Raw genomic sequence first — 21686 nt, 5'->3', positions numbered from 1 at the left:
TCTCAGCACAAATTACACAGTACCTTCATGCAGACTTCAAGCTGCTGATAAAAGGATGATTTAATAGAGGAGCCCCGTATTTCTGTGCAGGTTTTAAGAGTTTGCCACCTATTGCACAATGGTTTAAAACACAGCAGTCATGTCCAGTTTGTGCTTGGAATAGGCACTGCATACAATTTGCCAACGGTTTCTACACTAAACACTGAAAGAAATAATGTGACCAGTGACCTCTACACAGGCCAGATTCTGATGGAATAATCCCCAACTGCAAGTCCATCAAGATCCCAACTACTGACTGAAGAACTTCTAGTCTTACCTATACTGGTGTAAATCAAAATAACTCCTTTGACTTCTAAGACCAGAAGTTCTCAGGTCAACAGTGCACTGGGATGCTGATAAAATTACAGAAGGTAAACAGGTCAATGATTAAAACCAAGCAAAATAATATGTGCAGAACAAAATGGTACAAATTATTGCATGAGTGCTCTAGTACACACTGAAGAGTGACATTTGTTCAATGTTTGTTTGCATAAACTATTACTCAGATAAACATAAGCAGCACATAGATCACCAGTGTCAGTTTAATGGAGCTATGCCAGTATATATCAGTTTAGGATCTGGGATAAAGTCTGCTTGCAAATGATTTGCAAAGAGGAAAAAGAGGACTTTTGTTTCTCTTTTATAATTATTCAGCCAGTTCCATTAATGACATCCCTTCGCTTACGTGGTAAAGGTCCTTGCAAGTTCTGTTCTCAATGCCTGGATTTAGCCAATAAGAGGCTGGAGAGGGTCATGGATATACACCATGGATCATTATCGAAGGAGCCACAAAATGTAAACGACTCTCTCAGAAAAGCATCAGAGGAGCACTACGCAAAGTTCACAGCTACTTTCAAAGTTTATTTTCATTTTCCAGCAGGAAGGCAATAAAGTGATTCTTGCTTCCTCAAGTGGAAATTGTTTCAATCTGGCTGTACAAGGTGCTTTTCCCTCAAAATAAACAATAATATTAAAAAGTTGGGAGGGGTTAAAATCCAAGCAGACATTTTCAACACATCCTTGCAGTGTGTAACTTATATTTACAATGGTTTGTTTTCTTAACTTCTGTCTAGAGACTTTTCTATACGATTTTAGTGCTTGCTTCTGTTTCAGACAGTGGGCAGCTTTCTGTAAGTGCTCTCTACTCTAGACCCAGTGTGGTCCTTGAGGAAGAATTCTGCACATCTCGTAAGCCGCTTTCCCTCCCTCACACTTAGGATTCAGTCCTGGATTCCACGGGAATAGGGGGCCCTCGGCACCTCACAGGATTAGGACCTGAAGCTCAAAGGGAGGTTGAAATTCAGCTCCTCAGCAGTGTATAATGTACAAAAAAATCAGCAACTACGCAGGAAGCTGAAAGCAGCAGTTTGGGAGGTTGTTAAGAGATGGGAAGAGAAGGAAACAAGTCAGGGGAAGTACGAGTAAAGGAGAGCACATGGTTCTTATGCTCTCCCCTTTGGAGAATTCACAATACAATCTCGCTGGTCTGCACTAAATTTCTGAACGCAAGAAGTGTGAGGACAGCAAGCAAGGCTAATGTATCATGGAACATACCCGGTTCATCTATTCTGGCAATGGGAATTGAGTTTTAATTACTTGTGATAATACTTCATCACGGGCTGGTGAATGTGCAGTGTATTTTGTAAGCATAACAGAGTGTTAGCACACAATCATGCATTCTGCCTTTCTGAGAAGCAAGTAGAAATCACTTTGATTTGTACCTATTATAAAACTGTATGGTTTAACGACTCAGATGAGCAACTTTACAAAAGTCTAGATAGATAGAGAAGATTCTACTGTAGCCTCTGACCACTCGGTATTGAAATGGAGGCAGAGTGGGCAAGTTCTCTGAGCAGCACCAGGCAGTCAAAAAGATATTACTAGCCAGCACTGGCAATGCAGTTCAGGGTGAAACTGGTGCTTGCCTGCACTAAGAAAGAAGAAAAATTACAAGCAAGAGGGAAGAGAAAAAATTCAGCATACCTTTTTCATCACAAGATAATGAAAGGTAATTTTATTGTATTTACCTGTTCCTAGGTATCAGAAACAGAGTGGGGCCTGTAAGAGTTGCTAGGGAGACGAGCTATCTATAGCATTCTTTTTATGTTGCGAAAGAATTAATGGCAAACACTTTCAGGTGGGTTCCCAAATAGTCCTGCATTATTTCTCAGACACACCATGGTTTCTTTACCCTATCTGTGAATGCACTCCAGAACGTGTGAACTGACAAAGCAGTAAATAGAATTAGTTCAAAACTGTCAAACCTATGCACCATGGTCTCTGTTTAGGAGAGGCTCATTTATTTAGATTGCTAGGAGCCAGTCTGCAAAAGAGACAGCATGAACCAGTGAAAAGATGAGTTTATGCCAGCCCCATTTTAAAATAAAAAAGCCTGTATTTAAAGGGGCTTTTTGGAGGGGAGACTGAAATACTTCGTTCTTTCTGGGTTTGAAGGGCAAAGGCAATCCTCATAGGATTGTACACTGAAGGATGACAATTGTATTGGTGATGCCAGTATACTGAAGGCAAAAGAATACAGTTATGCCTGATTCTATTTTTCACCTTACTAGTTTGATGTCAGTTTCTTGAAAAAACTGAAATCAATCACTGTGCTGGACCCAGCTGTGAGATGTTACGCACTGAGATTAAAGCTGAAATAATCATTCAATTTATTTAGAATTTACATTTAATTCTCAGCATCATGAGATACAAAGCTCCAAAGAGCTATGTCCTCTTGTCCCCAAGAAGGTGTTTTTCTTTAAAGTATTAACCGTTGCAGCAGGTCAGTTGCTTTGCTTTCCCACAAATGCAATGCTGAAAAAATTGAAGTGTGTGAAGTCCAAAATCTCTCCTTTGCTTTGGTAAGATACAGGCCATTTATTGCACTTTAATCTATATCTATGATTTAATTAATGTAAAGTTACCATAAGGCTTTTCTTCAGTTACTTTTCCCGTAGCATCTAATGTATCGGTAGCTTTTCCCAGTTCCCCAATGGCCATGTACTTCTGTGAAGGAAAGAAGAGATTAATGTCTTTAAGAGTTTAACTGAACATCCAGCGAGAACTTCAGATGGCACTACTGAAGCTGGATCATGAATAACCAACCACACAACTCTGGGGAAAACGAAGATGGAGATATTAAGATAGGAAATTCACAAGAAATGAGACCCAGTATTACATGGACATAGCCGTTCATTGATTTAGGATTTTTTTAAAAAAAGTTACGTAATGTGGTAGCTAAGCAACATTAAAACTAAGTTGGTGTGATGTAAGAGCTTAACAATAAAAATATTTTAGTGAAATAAAAGAATGAGTAGAATATTTGCCATAATATCTTAAATACAGTAGGATCTTTCATCCCAGAGGACGGCACAGTGCTTTGCAATCTTAATACAATATGAGAGAGAGAGAGAAGATGAAGGACTTATCAATCACTCTAATGCGGCCATCTCTGAGGCAAAGCAGGACATCTGTTCAGCAGTGGAATGGAGTACCACACAATAGTTCGGATGGGAAAAGAAGAATTATCTGATTATCAATGCTATAAAATTTATTAGCACAACAAACAGAATCACACACCCCGTAGTATGGCAAAGGAGACAGTGCCAATACAGAACGTCCAGTACTCCATGCATTATTCACATCATCCCTCACACAGACCCCCAGTGCAGGCGAGTTGACTCACACATAGTCATCAAGTCAGTGTTTTCCAATGTCTCCGACAGCCTGGGTATCAACTTTTATTATGGCTTATGCTAACGCCCACTGTCATTATACATATTTAGTAATGGTTTTAGCCACATGCTTCTATACCTCAATAATATTGGGGTTCCTAACATCTATAAGTTAATTAACCATTTACCTCATAATTATTAGCATTTAAGTCAACTAGTTACTAGAGTATACCTGCAATTAGTACATATAAGTTAATTAAACTCAACATCCTCCAAACTTTCTCTAAAATCCCAAAAGCATATATCTGCGGTTCCTCATGTCACCATTTTCTGTCATGTACCACTGTAATACACACCTTGTGATATAAGGTCATCTATGAATTAGTTCCTTATGAACAGCTAGGCCTTGATTATGCTAAGCTAATTGTCATACAGGTATCAAGCGTGTATGCCCTTGCATTACAGCCACCTACACCTAAATCCAGGGTAGTGAGTTCAATCCTTGAGGGGGCCACTTAGGGATCTGGGGCAAAAATTGGTCCTGCTAGTAGTGAAGGCAGGGGGTTGGACTCGATGACCTTTAAAGGTCCCTTCCAGTTCCAGGAGATTGGTATATCTCCTATTATTATATATTATATTATCCATATGGCCTATCAGTGTCCTTGGGTGCCAGGCTACAATGATCTCCATCAAACAAACAAACAAAAACTTACTAGTTTACATCTGTGTGTGTATGTAAATAAAGCAATACAGAGAACAGTCTTCAAACTACTGTGGCACAAACAGAGAAAAAGGAAGGACTTTTGAACAATAAGATGCAAAATAAAACACTATATATTGGACAACTTTTTCAGAGGTTACAATGAGTGTGAGAACAGGTCTGAACGGTTCTATTATTACTAAACCTTTAAGGTCTTTCATTAGGTTTCAGGCTGAAAGAGGTTCCAATGGAATGAAAGTCCTGGCATCAGCTTGGCCTGCACGATGATTTTTTTAAATCTGGTTATAAGCAACTGGCTTCTGGCTGCCCATTACAATCACATTGTTAAATTTAACATTCCAGCAGTGGAGAAAAATTCTTTACACTGGATCTATATAAAAACAGGTGATAGAAACTCCACCACTGAATGATGAACACATTCCACAGCCTCACTTTCTATCTCTTTGGTTCTGTGTAAGGTCATAAACCTTTCTAATTTACAAAAAGTACATGTACCAAAGGAGACTAGATGACCTACTGAGGTCCCTTCCAACCCGGATATTCTATTCTATGATTCTATAATTGCAAAGAAAAAAATCCCAGTTTAGTTATAAACCAATAAAGTGAGGGCGCACTAATCCATACTCGGAAAAAAATCAAGCCACAAAAGGTCCAGGAAATTGAGAGCTATATTTGATTCACTATCGATCTCAACAGCACCCTTGAGTATTTGTAAACTATCTATCACAGTCGTCACTGACCATTTACAGGGGAATGGAAGTTGCAGAAGAGAGGCCAAGAGCTCAGACTGAGCCTAATGCTCCTCTTAGACCTCTCTCATTTGACTGTTTTCGAATTCAGAGTTGCCTTTCCTTGGACTTCAGCTCTCCCTGCCCTCAGAAACATCCACTGAGTCTGACTCTGGTGACCTTTTCACACCTCCACTGGCTATGTCTCTCTTCAATTTTAAAAATACACCTACGGGCACCAATCCAGCACTCTCATAAGTGTTAAATTACCACATCGACATAGAGAAACAGCCGCTCTTCAACATCATCACCTCAGCTCACACCCTCCTTAACAGAAACGGAAACAGGGTGGGCACTGCAGCAAGCTCCAAAGGGTAACAAAGATGGGCTTGTGGACCAAGTTCCAATGTTGAAAACTCCTCACAGAGACCATCCCACCAGCAGCTCCCTCTCATTTCTACTGAGCAAACTCTGGCCCAATCACCTCTGCTAATCTGCCCCTGAGACATACAGTTGAGAGTCGATCTCTCAGGTAACCAGGTCCCAAATCATTTAGGGATTCATGGGTTAAAACCAGCACCTTGAATTCCAGCCAGAAGTTTATTGGCAGCCACTGCACGTTATGGAGCACCAATCCAATGTGTAACCCTCCTTAACAAGCAGGCTGCAACATCCTGCACTAGCTTCAACTTTCAGCCCCACCTACAGCTATCTAATCTGGAGGTGACAACAGATGGATAACTGTGCAAAGCCTGTATCAGACAGAAATGGTCACACGTGCCCTGCTACTATCTAGAGAGGGAGGCGCTTGCTGCTATAGCACCTGGAGTCAAAGCCAGCATGGCAATTAGAAAGTTGTGGGAATTGACAAACCTCTCAAATGCACTGCATTACATGATACACACAACATTGGTGCTGACTCCCTGTCCTGGTGTGCTGAGAACTACAGCAGCATTTCACAGGGTAGGGACCAATGATCAGAGGAGGAAGAGAAGACCCTTCTCTAGCAGCTCAGGGCTTTCTGCCCTGTCTTCCTCTCTCCTCCCTGCAAAAAGCAGAGAGGTATCTCTGAGGGAGTGACTCCATGAACTAACAACTGTAGAGAGGGAGGAGGCAGGCTAAGCCACAACATTTTTCCACGGGAGACTGAGGGAAGGCCAGCCCTGAGCTGCTCTCAGACTAAACTGACTGGATTGTGAGGCAGACCAGGCAGCACCCACCACCTCCGTCCTTCCTCTCTAAAACTGCCTCCCCTCAGGCATTCTATGTGAGGTTCAGGTAGAAACCATCTCTCTAAGCCTCCCGGTACCCAAGCAAGCAGTGCAGGGATTTTCCCCCACCACTTCTCCACACTGTAAGAGACTGTAAAACTGGTTTATTTCATTAATACAGTGAGGAAATATCCCTAAAAACAGGTGTTAGTGTCAAAGCCCTCTGTCAATTATGATGGGATGTGGAACAAAACCCAGGTGTTCCATACTTCGATCATATGTGACATATCTCACTGGCAGATTTGCAGGTTGAGAAGTGTGGGGCAGCTTTTTTTCTGGAGTCACCACTGCAAGTGGGACCCTGGTAACCTGAGCCATTCTGTTTGGCTCTGCAGGGAAAGACTGGTGGGATTCACACACAAATGGCAAACCCCACAGGGATTATATAACAACGATGTTATATAACAATGATGTTTCTTTTGTTAAAAGAATAGTCACTCTAAATAAATGCTTCCAGTTTTAATGTCAACTGATATTTACCAGTTAAACCCTGATGGGAAGGGGAAGATACTCTCACTTAATATGTAGATTTACTGGAGCGGGGAAAAAGAAAATGTACATGGGTTCTCTGAACTTATAGCTAGGAACCTTACATTCTTTATAGTCAGTTTCACAATAGTTAGAGACCCTGGGCTGACTCCAGGGCATGTCCATACCACTAGTCAGTGAAAATGCCAGAGAGACCATGGGAACAGTACTTCTCAATTTTGTTTTATTTTATATATCAAAGTTTTATTGGGAAAAGGACCAGAGACCTGAAATCCTAAATTATAACCTGTTTTAAAAGCTTTTCTTAAAAATGGAACAGAAACTTTTAGAAGAGAGATTCAACCTCTGGGATGCAATTGTAAAACAGGGTCATTAGCAGCTTTCTTTAAAGTTGCAAGGTGGCTCCCATTGCGGGAATTTCCTGGAAAGGAAGGACTGTAGGAAGTAGGACAAATGGTTCTTAGAGTTCATTTGAGGATAAGGTGTTTTCAAATCACAGCAGCAATTCAATATGGGACTGAAGGGGGGAGAGCGGAAAGAGAGCTAAGAACCCTAGTTTGACAGACTGAGAATCATCAGAGAAATCAGATTTGACAAATAGAATATCAATATATGTATGTGCCTGACAAAAGTGAGGCACAGAAAGCCTACAGAAGTTGAAAGGACACTGGTAGCAATCAGCTGGAGCACAAAATGGGTAAGTGTGCATCAAAACTGCCATGCTGGCGCCTAACCATGTAAATGCGTGCTTTGTGCATACACTTACCATACCTGCAGATGCATCTTGGCTGCAGACTTGGGCCTCTGTACATATTGAATTGGCCCTATATGGTTATTTATAAAAGTACGTTCAATTTGTGTCCATAGATCCATAAAATTTATTACTAACTCCTGACCAAGATTAGTTATTTATGTAACTTGTTACACGTTCTTCAATAGCACCGAGAGGATTCAGGCAAAACCGGGGTTCCATTGTGCTGAACACTGTTCAAAACGAATAGCAAGAAACAGTGCCTGGCTCTAAATAGAAAAGACATCCCAAGGATAGGAGAAAAGGGATGATTATTTGAGTCCCAATTATTTTACAAAACAAAAGATCTTCCAGCAGCCATGATCAGACATATTAAAGGCAGGAGGCCCCCAAACAATTTCAAAATGTTACCAAAAGACAAAACGGAGATTACAGAAGGGACAAAAAGAATTTTGACAAAGCAAGTTCAAAATTTACAAACACCAAACGTTTTCTCTTAATGCAGAGAAACATTACAATTTCTCTCCTCTAGCATCCATTTTTCTCCTGAGTGAAAAAGCTGACTTTGTACTAAAGCTGCACTAAATTTTATTTACTGCTCGATGCTGTAATTGTTCTGTCATTGTTGAAGAACTATCTGATCTTTACCCTAAGACTAGCCGGACTGTCTGACTCATTATGTCAGCCTCTTACTTAAAATGCTCTAACACATAGGGTGACCTGATTTTCAAAGTGAAAGACTAGCACCACTCATCAGTGGGGAGCCTGTGGCCGAAAGTTCTGCCAGAGATTAGGGAGTGATGTGATAACTTGGGGGATGTATCCAGAGACTCCAGGGAATTCCAAAAACCAGAACAAAACATTGAAGTTTTGTAAAAATATTAGTGTCATCAGGTCATCCCCTAGATTTCAGTGATACATAGTCTCACAGCTAAGCATCAACAAGGGCTTACAACATGCAGACCCACTCAAGAAACCAGCTGCTTGGTAGTACTAAGTCTCTTAATTCAAAGCTTCCAGACACTTTCCCCACTGGAAACTCTCTGCGGTCACTGGAGGAAAAAAAAAAAAAAAAATCTCAACCTTGGTCTTGTATAGAGGTCGGTTTTATTCTGACACAAGCTCATTCCCTCCTTCCCACTCTCAACCTCTTTTGCCTGCACAACGGATTACACAGGGGAAACACAAACTCCCACCCCACACCCAACTTTTTGAGGAATCGGGTATTAAGGAAATTCTGGATTTTTTTCTCCCAGAAATAGAGCAGACTCTTTACAGGGGTGAGATATGCTGAGAAAAGAGATGGTTTTAGAATCATGCAATGGAGTATAACTAGGAATGTCAAAGTAAATTATGAAAATTAATATTTAGGTTGAATCCAAAGAACTTTCCTCATGCTAAGATCTAGTAAACTCCAAATGGCAGTGGTACAAAAATCTGAGTGACTAGAAAGTGCTGCTTTAGCGTGGGAACAAACAGATCTGATAACAAATCATCTGTTTCTGACTCCCATGATCTCATACTTAAAAAAAAAAAAGTTGACAGTGTGTCAGCACTGTTATTTATTATTTTGTTAAAGTGGGAAGGAAGAATTGTATATGTAGTGAATACAAATATGTAATTTACAGAAGTCAGAAGGAGGGGGTGGGTGGAGGGGAGAGAGAGAGAGAATACAGAAAAATTCTAACTGGAGAGGACTCTCCATTTTGTGAGGCAATAGTTCCCACATCATAATAAGTGCAGCCTCTTCAAAATTCTCAATACTATACCTTTTAAAAGTCTGAATATTAATAGAGCATGAAGCAGAGATATTAATAGGTTAGGCCCCTGGGGTTAACATAAAAGAGAGAGAAACTTGAGAAATACACAGCACGCAGAACCAGCTCACTAATGGTAGGGCAGTAGGCAAATTAATACCTGCACTACATAGCTGGGGCCCTTTTATAACCTATATTTTCGGAGGAAGATGCGGGAGGAAAAAGAGAGAAGGGAAGGGAAACCAAAAGAGTGTTTGAATTCAGTAGCTCCAGTACCTATGTTTTGTGTGTGTATATAGAGAGAGAAACACAAATCTTCCAGTGCAGATATAAATCACTAGAGTGGATTGTCAGAGACCTTAAGGTTGCAGAAGCATTTCATTCTAACCAGGTGCGGCTCCAGGCACCAGCGCTCCAAGTGTGTGCCTGGGGTGGCAAGCTGCAGGCAGTGGCAAGCCGCAGGGGGTGGCCTGCCAGTCCCTCCGAGGGCAGCAGCCTTCGGTGGCGCACCTGCAGGAGGTCCGCAGGTCCCGTGGATTCGGCGGCAAGTACACCGAAGCCGTGGGACCAGCGGACCTCCCGCAGGCAAGCTGACAAATCTGCGGGACCAGGGACCTCCTGCAGGCAGGCTGCTGAAGGCAGCCTGCCTGCCGTGCTTGAGGCAGGAAAAAAAACAACAACCCAAAACTAGAGCCATCCCTGATTCTAACCCCGTTTTCAGACTTTCCAAAACTATCACATTTTGCTCTGAAATCTTCCATGTGAATTTTTTTCTTAATTTAAGCAAACACAGTTGAGTTATTTTTAAGATATGAGGAGAAGGATAGTGGGGGGGGGGGGAAGAAGTGGGAGTATGGGAAGCAGCACTTTCCCCATTATACAAAGAAGATTCTGTCTCACCTTCCCTCTAATAAAGGCATCTCTAGAAAAAAGGAGCCATGATAGAAAGATCAAATTTGCCACAGGAATGGCTCCTATGGGGGAGGAGTGCCTTTAAGTATTCTAATGAAAAGTGATTTTGATTTGATCAAGATATGATCTGCTGGAAAAAACTGCAGAGTTGGTATACATAGTATGTTTTGCATTGAGTTCTCTAAATAAACTCATACAAGGATTAGCAGCTGTGCACCTTTTGCCTTGCAAAATGTCTCATTGGCACAAGTCATCTAATCAGGATCAGTTACCTAGCACTGGTCTACACTACGAGTTTAGATAGAATTTAGCAGCGTCAGCTCGATTTAACCCTGCACCCATCCACACAACAAAGCCATTTTTGTTGACTTAAAGGGGTCTTAAAATCGATTTCTGTACTCCTCCTCGATGAGGGGATTAGCGCTGAAATTGACATCACCAGGTCAAATTTGGGGGTAGTGTGGATGCAATTCAACAGTATTGGCCTCTGGGAGCTATCCCAAAGTGCTCCATTGTGACTGCTTTGGACAGCGCTCTCAACTCAGATGCACTGGCCAGGTAGACAGGAAAAGCCCCACGAACTTTTGAATTTTATTTCCTGTTTGGCCAGAGTGGCAAGCTGATCAGCACAGGTGACCATGGAGTCCCAGAATCGCAAAAGAGCTCCAGCATGGACCAAACGGGAGGTACTGGATCCGATCGCTGTATGGGGAGACGAATCCGTGCTTTCAGAACTCTGTTCCAAAAGACGAAATGCCAAAATATTAGAAAAAAATCTCCAAGGGCATGAAGGACAGAAGCTATAATAGGGACCCGCAGTAGTGCAGTGTGAAACTTAAGGAGCTCAGGCAAGCCTACCAAAAAACCAAAAAGGCAAATGGCTGCTCCAGGTCAGACTCCCAGATGTGCCACTTCTATCATGAGCTGCATGCAATTCTAGGTGGTGCCCCTACAACTACCCTACTCCTGTATGTGGACTCCTGCAAGGGAGTCTCATGCAACAGGGATGAGGATTTTGGGGACGAAGATGAGAAGGAGGAGGAGGAGGTGGTTGAAGACAGTGCACAGCAGACAAGCGGAGAAACCACTCTCCCCGACAGCCAGGTACTGTTTATTACCCTGGAGACATTACCCTCCCAACCCAGGCTCCCGGACTTCGAAGGCGGAGAAGGTCCCTCTGGTGAGTGTACCTTTGTAAATATAATACATGGTTTAAAAGCAAGCGTGTTTAATGATTAATTTTCCCTAAAGACTTGGGATGCATTCGAGGCTAATAAAGCTACTGGAATGCAGTCAAGCAACATCCCTTCTTTATCTCTCGGTGTTATCCTCAAGAGAGTGATATCATTCATGGTCACCTGGTTGAAATAGGGGAATTTTATTAAGGAGACATTCAGAGGCCGCTGTTCCTGCTGGGCTGTGTGCCTGTGGCTGAAAAAAAACCATCCCCACTCTTAGCCATGCGATGGGGAGAGGGGTGAAGCGATCATCCCAGAGAATTGGGGGGGGCTTAAGTTGGGTTTGTGCTGCACGTTAATCTGAAAAACGTAGCCCCTCCTTTCAAATGGCCAACTCATTTTAAATGGTCAACCCAACTCTACCTTTTCTCCCTCCCGCAGCTGCAAATGTTTCAAAGCTACCACTATTATCTCCATCCCAGAGGCTAGCACAGATAACAAGATGAAAAAATACGCACTCGTGATGAAATGCTCTCTGAGCTCATGCAGTCCTCCTGCTCTGAAAGAGCCCAGCAGAACGTGTGGAGGTGAACAACGTCAGAGTCCAGGAAAGCAAAAAATGAACGTGAGGACAGGAGGGACGCACAAGAGGAGAGGTGGCGGAAGCATGATGAGAGGAGGTAGAAGGCAATGCTGAGGCTATTGAAGGATCAAACTTATATGCGCTGGTGTATGGTTGAGGTGCAGGAAAGGCAGTAGGAGTACAGATCTCCACTGCAGCCCCTGTGTAACCGCCTGTCCTCCTCCTCAAGTCCCATAGCCTCCTCACCCCGACACCCAAGAACACTGGGGGGGAACACCTCCGGGCACCCAACCACTCCACCCCAGAGGACTGCCCAAGCAGCAGAAAGCTGGCATTCAATAAGTTTTGAACTGCAGTGTGGCCTTGTCCTTCCCTCCTCCTCCACCCCACCCAGTGCTTCCCTACTTCCCTGCCCCTCCCTGGCTACCTTGGCAGTTATGCCCCTATTTCTGTGACTAATAAATAAAGAATGAACGAATTTGAAACAACAATGACTTTATTGCCTCAGCAAGCGGTGATTGAAGTGGGGAGGGGAGGGCGGCTGGCTTACAGCGAAGTAGAGTGAACCAAGGGGGTGGGTTTTCATCAAAGAGAAACTAACAGAACTTTCACACCATAGTCTGTCCAGTCATGAAACTGTTTTTCAAAGCTTCTCTGATGCGCAGCATGCCCTGCTGTGCTCTTCTAACCGCCTTGGTGTCAGGCTGCACGTAATCAGCAGCCAGGCGATTTGCCTCATCCTCCCACCCCGCCATAAACGTCTCTCCCTTACTTTCACAGATATTGTGGAGCACACAGCAAGCAGTAATAACAATGGGAATACTGGTTTCGCTGAGGTTTAACCAAGTCAGTAAACTGCGCCAGCGCGCTTTCACATGTCCAATTACACATTCTACCACTATTTTGCACTTGCTCGGCCTATAGTTGAACAGCTCCTGACTACTGTCCAGGGTGCCTGTGTATGGCTTCATGAGCCATGGCATTAAGGGGTAGGCTGGGTCCCCAAGGATAACTATAGGCATTTCAACATCCCCAATCGTTATTTTCTGGTCTAGAAGTTAAGTCCCTTGCTCCAGCCGTTCAGACAGACCAGAGTTCCTGAAATGCAAGCGGCATGTACCTTTCCCAGCCATCCCACGTTGATGTTGGTGAAACGTCCCTTGTGATCCACCAATGCTTGCAGCACCACTGAAAAGTACCCCTTTCGGTTTATGTACTGGCTGGCTTGGTGCTCCAGTCCCAAGATAGGGATATGCGTTCCATCTATCGCCTCACCACAGTTAGGGAATCCCATTGCAGCAAAGCCATCCATTATGACCTGCCCTTGATAGCAGCAGTTCAGTGATCGTGTTGGCTACTTGGATCACAGCAGCTCCCACAGTAGATTTGCCCACTCCAAATTGATTCCTGACTGACTGGTAGCTGTCTGGAGTTGCAAGTTTCCAGAGGGCTATTGCCACTCACTTGTGAACTGTGAGGGCTGCTCTCATCTTGGTATTCTTGCGCTTCAGGGCAGGGGAAAGCAAGTCACAAAGTTCCCTGAAAGTGCCCTTATGCATGCAAAAGTTTCGCAGCCACTGGGAATCATCCCAGCCCTGCAACACTATGTGGTCCCACTAGTCTGTGCTTGTTTCCCGGGCCCAGAACCAGCGTTCCAGGGCAGGAATCTGCCCCATTACCACCATGATGTCCAAAGTGCCAGGGCTCGTGCTTCGAGAGAAGTCTGTGTCCATGTCCTCATCACTCTTGTCACCGCACTGCCGTCGCCTCCTCACCTGCTTTTGCAGGTTCTGGTGCTGCATATACACTGCAGGATAATGTGCAAGGTGTTTACAGTGCTCAGACACTGAGCAGGCTCCATGCTTGCCGTGGTATGGCATCAGCAGGAGAGCAGAGCGGCGGCAGATGCGTGACGATGGTTTGCAGCCCTATTGTACTGTCTGCCACCAACAGCACCCAGTACACAACAGCGGCGGCTGAGCTGAGCGGGCTGCATGCTTGCCGTGGTATGACGTCTGTGCGGAAAAAAGACAAACGATAGTCTGCCGTTGCTCTCACGGCGGGAGGGGCGACTGATGACATGTACCCAAAACCACCCGCGATAATGTTTTTGTCCCATCAGGAAGTGGGAGCTCAACCTTGAATTCCAATGGGTGGCGGAGAATGGGGGAACTGTTGGATAGCTACCCACAGTGCAACCCCCCGAAAGTCGACGTTAGCCTCGGTACGGTGGATGCACTCCGCTGACTTAATGCACTTAGTGGGGAGACACACAATCCGCTGTATAAAATCGCTTCCTAAAAAATCGACTTCTACAAATTCGACCTAAATTCGTAGCGTAGACATACCATTAATAGCCATATACAACACATTTCCTTTTCACAATATAGGGCAGCCTTGCTTAGGCACAATTCAAGGGATGAGACAGTTAGCTTCAAATATAACGTAATTGTCAAATGAAATGGCCTATATTTGCCAGCAGCATTTCACTATTACTGTGTGTTTTCACTTAATCTGTACAATACATTATGACAGCAACATTTACTGTGTGGTTACCATTTAAATGGCTGTTGCAAAATGCCTGGTATACAAGAAGATGCTATATATTGGTATCTATAATTGTTATCTACTGTCACTGACATGTTAAGACATACACATACTCCAGGCAGTGCCTCCTAGAAAAGGCAAACAGCAGAATCCTCTATAACGTGTGCTATGGACGGCAGCATGCAGATCTAATTTACCTGCTCAATGTTCAGATACCCTGGTGATGAGTGCAATAGAAAAACACTGGATTAAAACTGATATTTTATTATGTAATAATTAATAAATTAATAATAATAAAACAGACTCCCTAGGCTTCCATGCTGTCCTTCATCTGGTTCCGATTCCTATTCCTGACCCAACTTTACTGGAGCCTTGTTCTAGACACCTCAAACCTTGTCCATGCCCTTCTCTTTTGTCCAGCCCTGCATCCACCTCCTGACTGCCAGGCCCTAGGACGCACTCCAACCCTGCTTTGAACTTTGGCCTGCATCTGGACTCTCACTACGATACCGATTTGGTTTGTCTATGGACTCTGACCTCAGTTCTGACCCATGGCCTGTCCCTAGAACCAAGTTCTACCACTGCCCTCGGCCATGTCCTGATCATACATCCGGTGTTGACCACCACCCCAACCACCAGGCCTGACTACCTGGAATCTGAGCCTGTCAGAGTCAAGGTTGTGTGTGGAGCCTAACCTCTGGCATTTCCTGGCATCTGTACGCTTCACTGGGCAGGCATGACATTCTCTGAACACTCCTTTTGTACCAAACACCCCTTTGCATTTCCACAGTGCCATCCATCAAAGGGTCTCAAAGCACTTTTAAAAGCAACGAATTCAGCTTCACAATATCCCTGTTTAGTAGGCAAGTATTAGCTCCATTATTCAAGGGAGGAGGCAGGAACACTAAGACCCATACTTCAAAAGTTGCCACTGATTTGAGGTGCCCATCTTGAGACAGTTCGCATCCACAACATATATATGAATGAAAACATCAGGCCTTGTGTGTCACAGTGGGTACACAAAAATCGAAGCACTCAAAATCAACTTTTGAAAAATCTGGGTTTAGGTGATTTTCTCAAGGTTTACTCAGGAAGCCTGTGACTAGAACCCAGTTCTCTCGATTTCAGTCTCTTGTCCTAACAAGGCTATTCTTCTGCCCTGGCCACTTCCATTTACAAGAACTATGCTTGTTCTGTGTTTGTATAGCACCTACTGTATGGGTCCTGGTCCCTAACTACGGCTCCTAAGCATTACAGTACAACAAATAATAAACAGCAGCAAACTCCACCATCTATTTATATATTCTTTGAAGCAGTATTTCCTGTTACTGATAAATTTACCCGATATTAATTTCATCAGTGAATCCTTGTCCTCCACTGTGGAACAGTGTAAAAGAGAAGGACCAATCATTTCTTACTGTACCCTCCATAATCTTCAATTGTTCCGTTAAAAAAAAAAAAAAAAAAAAGGGAAACATTTGTCAAGGTCTAAAATAAGTAGTGTGGGCATGTATCATTTTTCCAGTGTGTGTGTTATATTCTTGGAAGTAGGCTGCAAATATTTGCTCAATTCACTCTTCACAGCAACAGGAGCATCTGCTTTTTACACAGCCTCACAGCTCTTTCTGTTCATCATTTCAACGACGAGACTCTGTTCTTCTTGTAAAATTCTATAACAGATGAAGGAGTCAGACCATCTGAGAAGATACAGTGCAAACACAGAGTGTATGGGAGGGGGAGTATTTGTTTTTTATTGACTCTTAAATTTAGGGAGGAGGTGGTTCTTCCCACCCAAGATTAGAAGCTTCCCAGGGAAACTGACCCTTATTTCAGCGTGTTTCATAGTGCTAATAGTACAACAGTCAAGGGATTCTTTTTCACATTTTACCTTTTTTCCCCCAAGTGCATGCTTTTAATTATTAACCCTCACCATTGATGAAAGGCCAAAAACAGATACCTTTACTCATGACGAATACATTTTAGTCCTATTAAAATCTAGAGGACTACTGAGGAGCACTTGTGGAATAAGGTGCTAGTCAATGTAAGGGCATCAAAAAATTCTAGTCCTAAAGAAAAAGTTCCCCTTCCCACCCCAAAGAGCCAGTCACATCCTCATATGTGTATATTTATAGGCAAAATAATGGCAATAATAGAAAAGACAAGTGGGGAAAAAAAAGCATAATTACCCCCATGGAATTCATTGCCACAAGATGGTGGCCAAGTATTTTGGAGGCAAAAGAGACTTAGATATCCATATGCATTATTATTATATCCACAATTATATTAGATAGTATACGAAAACTAAGGGATCTAAATTCTCACGCTTCAGGGCATAAGACAACCAGTTGTAAATTACTGCTTAGGAAATAATGTTCCCTATGAGATTTATTTCATTATAGGCTCTTGCATCTTTCTCTACAACATCTGGGACTAACTGCTGCAGAAATGATTCTGGACTAGATGGACCATGGATCTAATCATCCACTTCCTAGAATGATGCTACAATAAACTTTTAGGTCAGTAAGAAGTTCTCATACGACAAAGGAAGTTGGTCCAGTTTCTCCGGAAGAATCCTTAAGAAGCAAGCTCTGCATTTATGAGACAAAACATGGTGAAGCTGCACTTTAAAAAGACTGGATAATTGAAATGGTTTCTGTACCTCATTCGGGATCCTCAGGAGTTCAGTTTTCTAACTATAAAAAATACACACTGTTCCACACCAGGCCACTAATTCAGCATCTTCATTTTCCCCTTGATCCCTTTTTGTCTCTAGTCTTTGAGGTGATCTGGAGTTTGGGTTTTATATTATCCAGATGACATTCTGATATTGAGCCCCTCTGGAGAGGCTGCAACCTTTGAGATCAAATGCTCAATTCACCTACTCTCCACTCGAGCATTTGCAATCAATGCACGGAAGTCAATTCTAATTCTCCACAAGTCACTGGAGCTCCTGGGGCTTCAGATAAAAAAAGAATGACTAGAGATTCTACCTTCCAGAAAAGAAAAGCAGGTTTTCAACCCGTCAGTATTTGAGGAGTCAGAGCATAGAATGCTCATGATGGCCCAACTTCTGGTCTTGTTTACGTTAATATGACCCCAGTGAAGACTTGGGGTCACCCTGGTACATGTGACCCTGCTGAAGAGAATGTGAGTGAAGCCAGAGTTGTGCTCTTTACAATGCAAATAACTAAATATGAGTGAACATGGTAACTGGTGTCTGAAGTTTTGATTATCTTGTTTTATCCCACTTCAGTAAAGGCGGTCTGTGCTAGAGACATCCCTCCCCCACACTCTCCCCTGCACTGGGAATTATTAGAATAATACAATATCTCATTGCCAGCTGTTTAGGCTGCCAAGCCTCCTACCTCCCTGATGAGCCCACAACTTCTTTTTGCATAGCTACATTATTACAGCACATCTTAGTGGGGAAGAGATTTTTCTAAAGCAATGATCTCCTTTAAACTTTCCGCTGTTAGCAAGAGGTCTCTAAATTATCTGCCCACAAACATCTCCACATTGTCTCAGTCTTAGGAATAGAGTTACTCTGACCACCAACTACCTCACGACTTTCAGAGGAAGCACAGAATGCCAGTCTTTGAGTCATAAGAGTAGCCCATTCACATGCTGTAATTTATTCCACAATTTTGCAGGAACATTTGAAATAAAAAAAACCAAAAGGGACACATCTATTTCTGGAAAAATATTAAGGAACTTGATAAGAAACTTGGAGCTTTGAGAAACTTGGCTGGACATTTCTATTTCTCTGACTAGTCCTTAAGAAGGTCACACACTTAATTGCAGAACTGATAAAGCATGATAATCCTTACAGAGGCGGTATGAATTACAGATCAGGGAAACATGTTGATGGCAGCCAAATCAGCTTAAGTTTGACAGGACGTTTGGAAAAATTCTGATATTCATATTTTTGGCAGAGCTGCCATATAGAGTTCACAGCAACAATGTAAGTTTTGGGCCATTAGTGTAATTATGCTGCCAATGTTGATAGCCTTGATCTAATGTCTCTAGAAGCTAGTTTTAACGTAATTAAAAAGAAAATCCCCAGCAGAAACGCATACTAAATGTAGTGGAATCGAAGAAAAAAAGGAGCAAATCAGAGCAAAAGTAACAATTATTTCACCAAACATATGTTTGATGAAGTAAGAGACACTCCAATCCTAGTGGACGGCATGACACCTAAAAGGCAGAAATTTTTTCAACAACTTTAGAATAAAGAATAGTCATGGCTAACTACTATTAGTCCTGAGACCGCTGTAGCCACCTAGTTAATTCTACGAGTCTATCTACAGAGATTTGCAAACTGGTTTAGCTCTCACTTAAAAATAATTTTAACTTGTGGTAATAAATTACCAAATTAAACTAACCCAGTTGGATTTAAGAGCTACACTAAAGGATTTGTACTAGTTTAGCTAGAACTATTTAAAGCTGATTTAGCTAATATGACAAAGCTTTTCTGTAATGGATAAGGCATTGAAAAGGGGATGTCAGACTATAAACAGTTGAAGTCTCAAGTAACAGGGACTCAACCTCAAGAACTATAGTAAATTACATGAGTATAATTGGCCTAATCCAAAGCCCGCCAAGGTCAATTGGGAGACCTCAATTAGGTGTCAGAGGTTAGAGTCAGAGGTTAAGGCCAGAAGGAATACCAGATCACCTAGTCCAGTGGTGGGCAAACTATGGCCCGAGGGCCACATCCAGCCCTCCAGATGTTTTAATCCAGCCCTCGAGCTCCCATCAGGAAGTGGGGTCCAGGGCTTACCCCGCTCTGGTGCTCCAGCCAGGGAGAGGGGTCGTGGTCTTGCCCCACTCTGCATGGCTCCCGGAAGCAGTGGCATGTCCCTTCTCCAGCTCCTACACTTAGGGGCAGCCAGGGCTCAACATGTTGCTCCCACCCCAAGTGCTGCCCCCGCAGCTCCCACTAGCTGGGAACCGCAAACGATGGGAGCTGCAGGGGCGGCACCTGCGGACAGGGTAGCGTGCAGAGCTGCCTGGCCGCATCTCTGCATAGGAGCCAGAGGGGGGACATGCCGCTGTTTCTGGGAGTTGCTTGAGGTAAGCACTGCCCAGAGCCTGCCCCCCTGAACCCCTTCCATGCCCCAAACCCCTGCCCCTGATCCCCCTCCTGCACCCCAACCCCTCATGGCCAGCCCCACCTCAGAGCCCGCATTCCCAGCCAGAGCCCTCCCACCGTCCAATCCCCAATTTCGTGAGCATTCATGACCCGCCACACAATTTCCATACCCAGATGCAGTCCTTGCGCTAAAAAGTTTGCCCACCCTGACCAAGTCCAACCTCCTGTATATCAGAAGCCACTAACACAACCCAGCACCTTCACACTAAACCCAACAACCAAAACCAGGCGAAATTAGTAAAAACTGCAGGAGACTAGATGGTTACATGCCACAGTGAGAGAATAAGAGGGAGTGAGATGTACCAACGCCAAGGCCCCTGCGAGGTCAGGGAAATGATTGAGAGATATAACTGGATGATCCTTGCCAGTGACTCACACTCAGACACTGCAGTGGAAGGCAAAAGCCCCCAAGGTCGCTGCCAATCTGACCTGGGGGAATACCCCTGAGCTTGTGAGCAAGAACCAGCCAGCCAAGCACCTGAGAGAGAGACTGCTTGGTACTACCTCAGAGCCCTAGCCCATCCTTTCCAATATCTCATCTCCGGCTGTGGCCTTCTACGATGCATCAGAGGAAGGAGACCTAAAAAAATCCAAAATACACTGGGAAGAGGGAGTAACAGAATCCATTCCTGACCCCCTCCTGGTGGCCAGGTGAAGCCCTGAAACGTGAGCTTTTAGGAACATATGACAAAGTGGAAGTAAACTCCAGGGCTGCTGTCCCCTGCTAGCACAAGCAACCCCACCACACAACCGAACTCATAAATTTGCCCAGCTCTAAAGAGAGAGAGGTTCTTTGCCCCCACAACTGTTATTGGGAGGCTGTTCCAGAACCTCACTCCTCTGACAGTGAGAAACCTTCTTTCCAGCCTGGCCAGTTTGTTCCTGTGGCAACATTGTCTTTTATCTTAAATAGGTCTTCCCCCTCTTTGGTTTTTATCCTCCCTGATGTATGTATAGAGAGCAATGCCTTCTCTCTCTGCCTTCTTTCTGCTAGGCTAAACAAACCAAGCTCTTTCCATATCTTCTCTTAAGATAGGCCCTCCACTCCCCTCATCATCCTTGTAGTTCTTCTCTACACCTGTTCCACGTTGTATTCATCTTTCTTGAACATGGGAGACCGGAACTAGATGAGGTCTTATCAGTACCTTCTGCAATGGCATTAATACTTCTCTATCACTACTGGAAATGACTCACTTGATATAGCCTCGGATCACATTTGCCTTTTTCACGGCCACATCACTTTGGTGCCTCCATCATCTTGCGATCAACCCATGCACCCAGGTCTCTTCCCCCGTTATGTCCAAATGATGAGCCCCCAGCTTGCAGCAGAAATTCTTATTGTTAGACACTTAGACTGTGCACTCGGTACTGTTGTATTTCATCACATTTCTGCCACTCCAGTCTTCAAGGTCATCCAGATCATTAGCACACACCTACTTTTTGTGACAAGCTTATTAATAAAAATAGTGAATAAGATTGATTCCAAGACCAATACTTAAGGAACTCCACTAGTAACCTCCTTCCAGTCCAACAGTTAACCTTTCAACAAAACCCACTGCCTTCTCCCCTTTAGCCAATTCTTTATCTACTTTACAGTGCTTGTACTAATCCCAAAGTCTCTAATTTACATAATAATATCCCATGTAGTACTGTACCAAATGCTTTATTAAGTCCATGTATGTTAGATCTATTGCATTCCCCTTAGTGAAAAAAAATTAATTAATTTCCACAGAAAGAAATCAGGTTAGTCTGGCATGATCTACCTTTGGAAAATCATGTTGAATTATATCCCCTTTACTGTTTGTCTGCATGAACTTAATTATCCTTTCCTTCACCATCTGTTCTAAGGCAGAGGTTCTCAAACGTTATTGCACCGTGACCCCC

General features: G+C 43.4%; 1 protein-coding gene across 1 annotated transcript in view; it reads right to left on the bottom strand.

Annotated features, from left to right (window-relative positions):
- The window catches only part of TRUB1 (TruB pseudouridine synthase family member 1), a 44485-nt gene that overhangs the window by 9631 nt on the left and 13168 nt on the right, over positions 1-21686 (bottom strand). The window contains exon 4 of the mRNA XM_030568861.1: positions 2964-3045. Within this exon, the coding sequence (XP_030424721.1) occupies positions 2964-3045 (82 nt within the window). The remainder of the gene's footprint in view (positions 1-2963; positions 3046-21686) is intronic.

Source organism: Gopherus evgoodei, chromosome 7 (genome assembly GCF_007399415.2).
Source record: "Gopherus evgoodei ecotype Sinaloan lineage chromosome 7, rGopEvg1_v1.p, whole genome shotgun sequence".
Taxonomy (NCBI): domain Eukaryota; kingdom Metazoa; phylum Chordata; order Testudines; family Testudinidae; genus Gopherus; species Gopherus evgoodei.
Note: the sequence above shows the minus strand (reverse complement) of the source record. Positions and strands in the feature narration are given on the sequence as shown.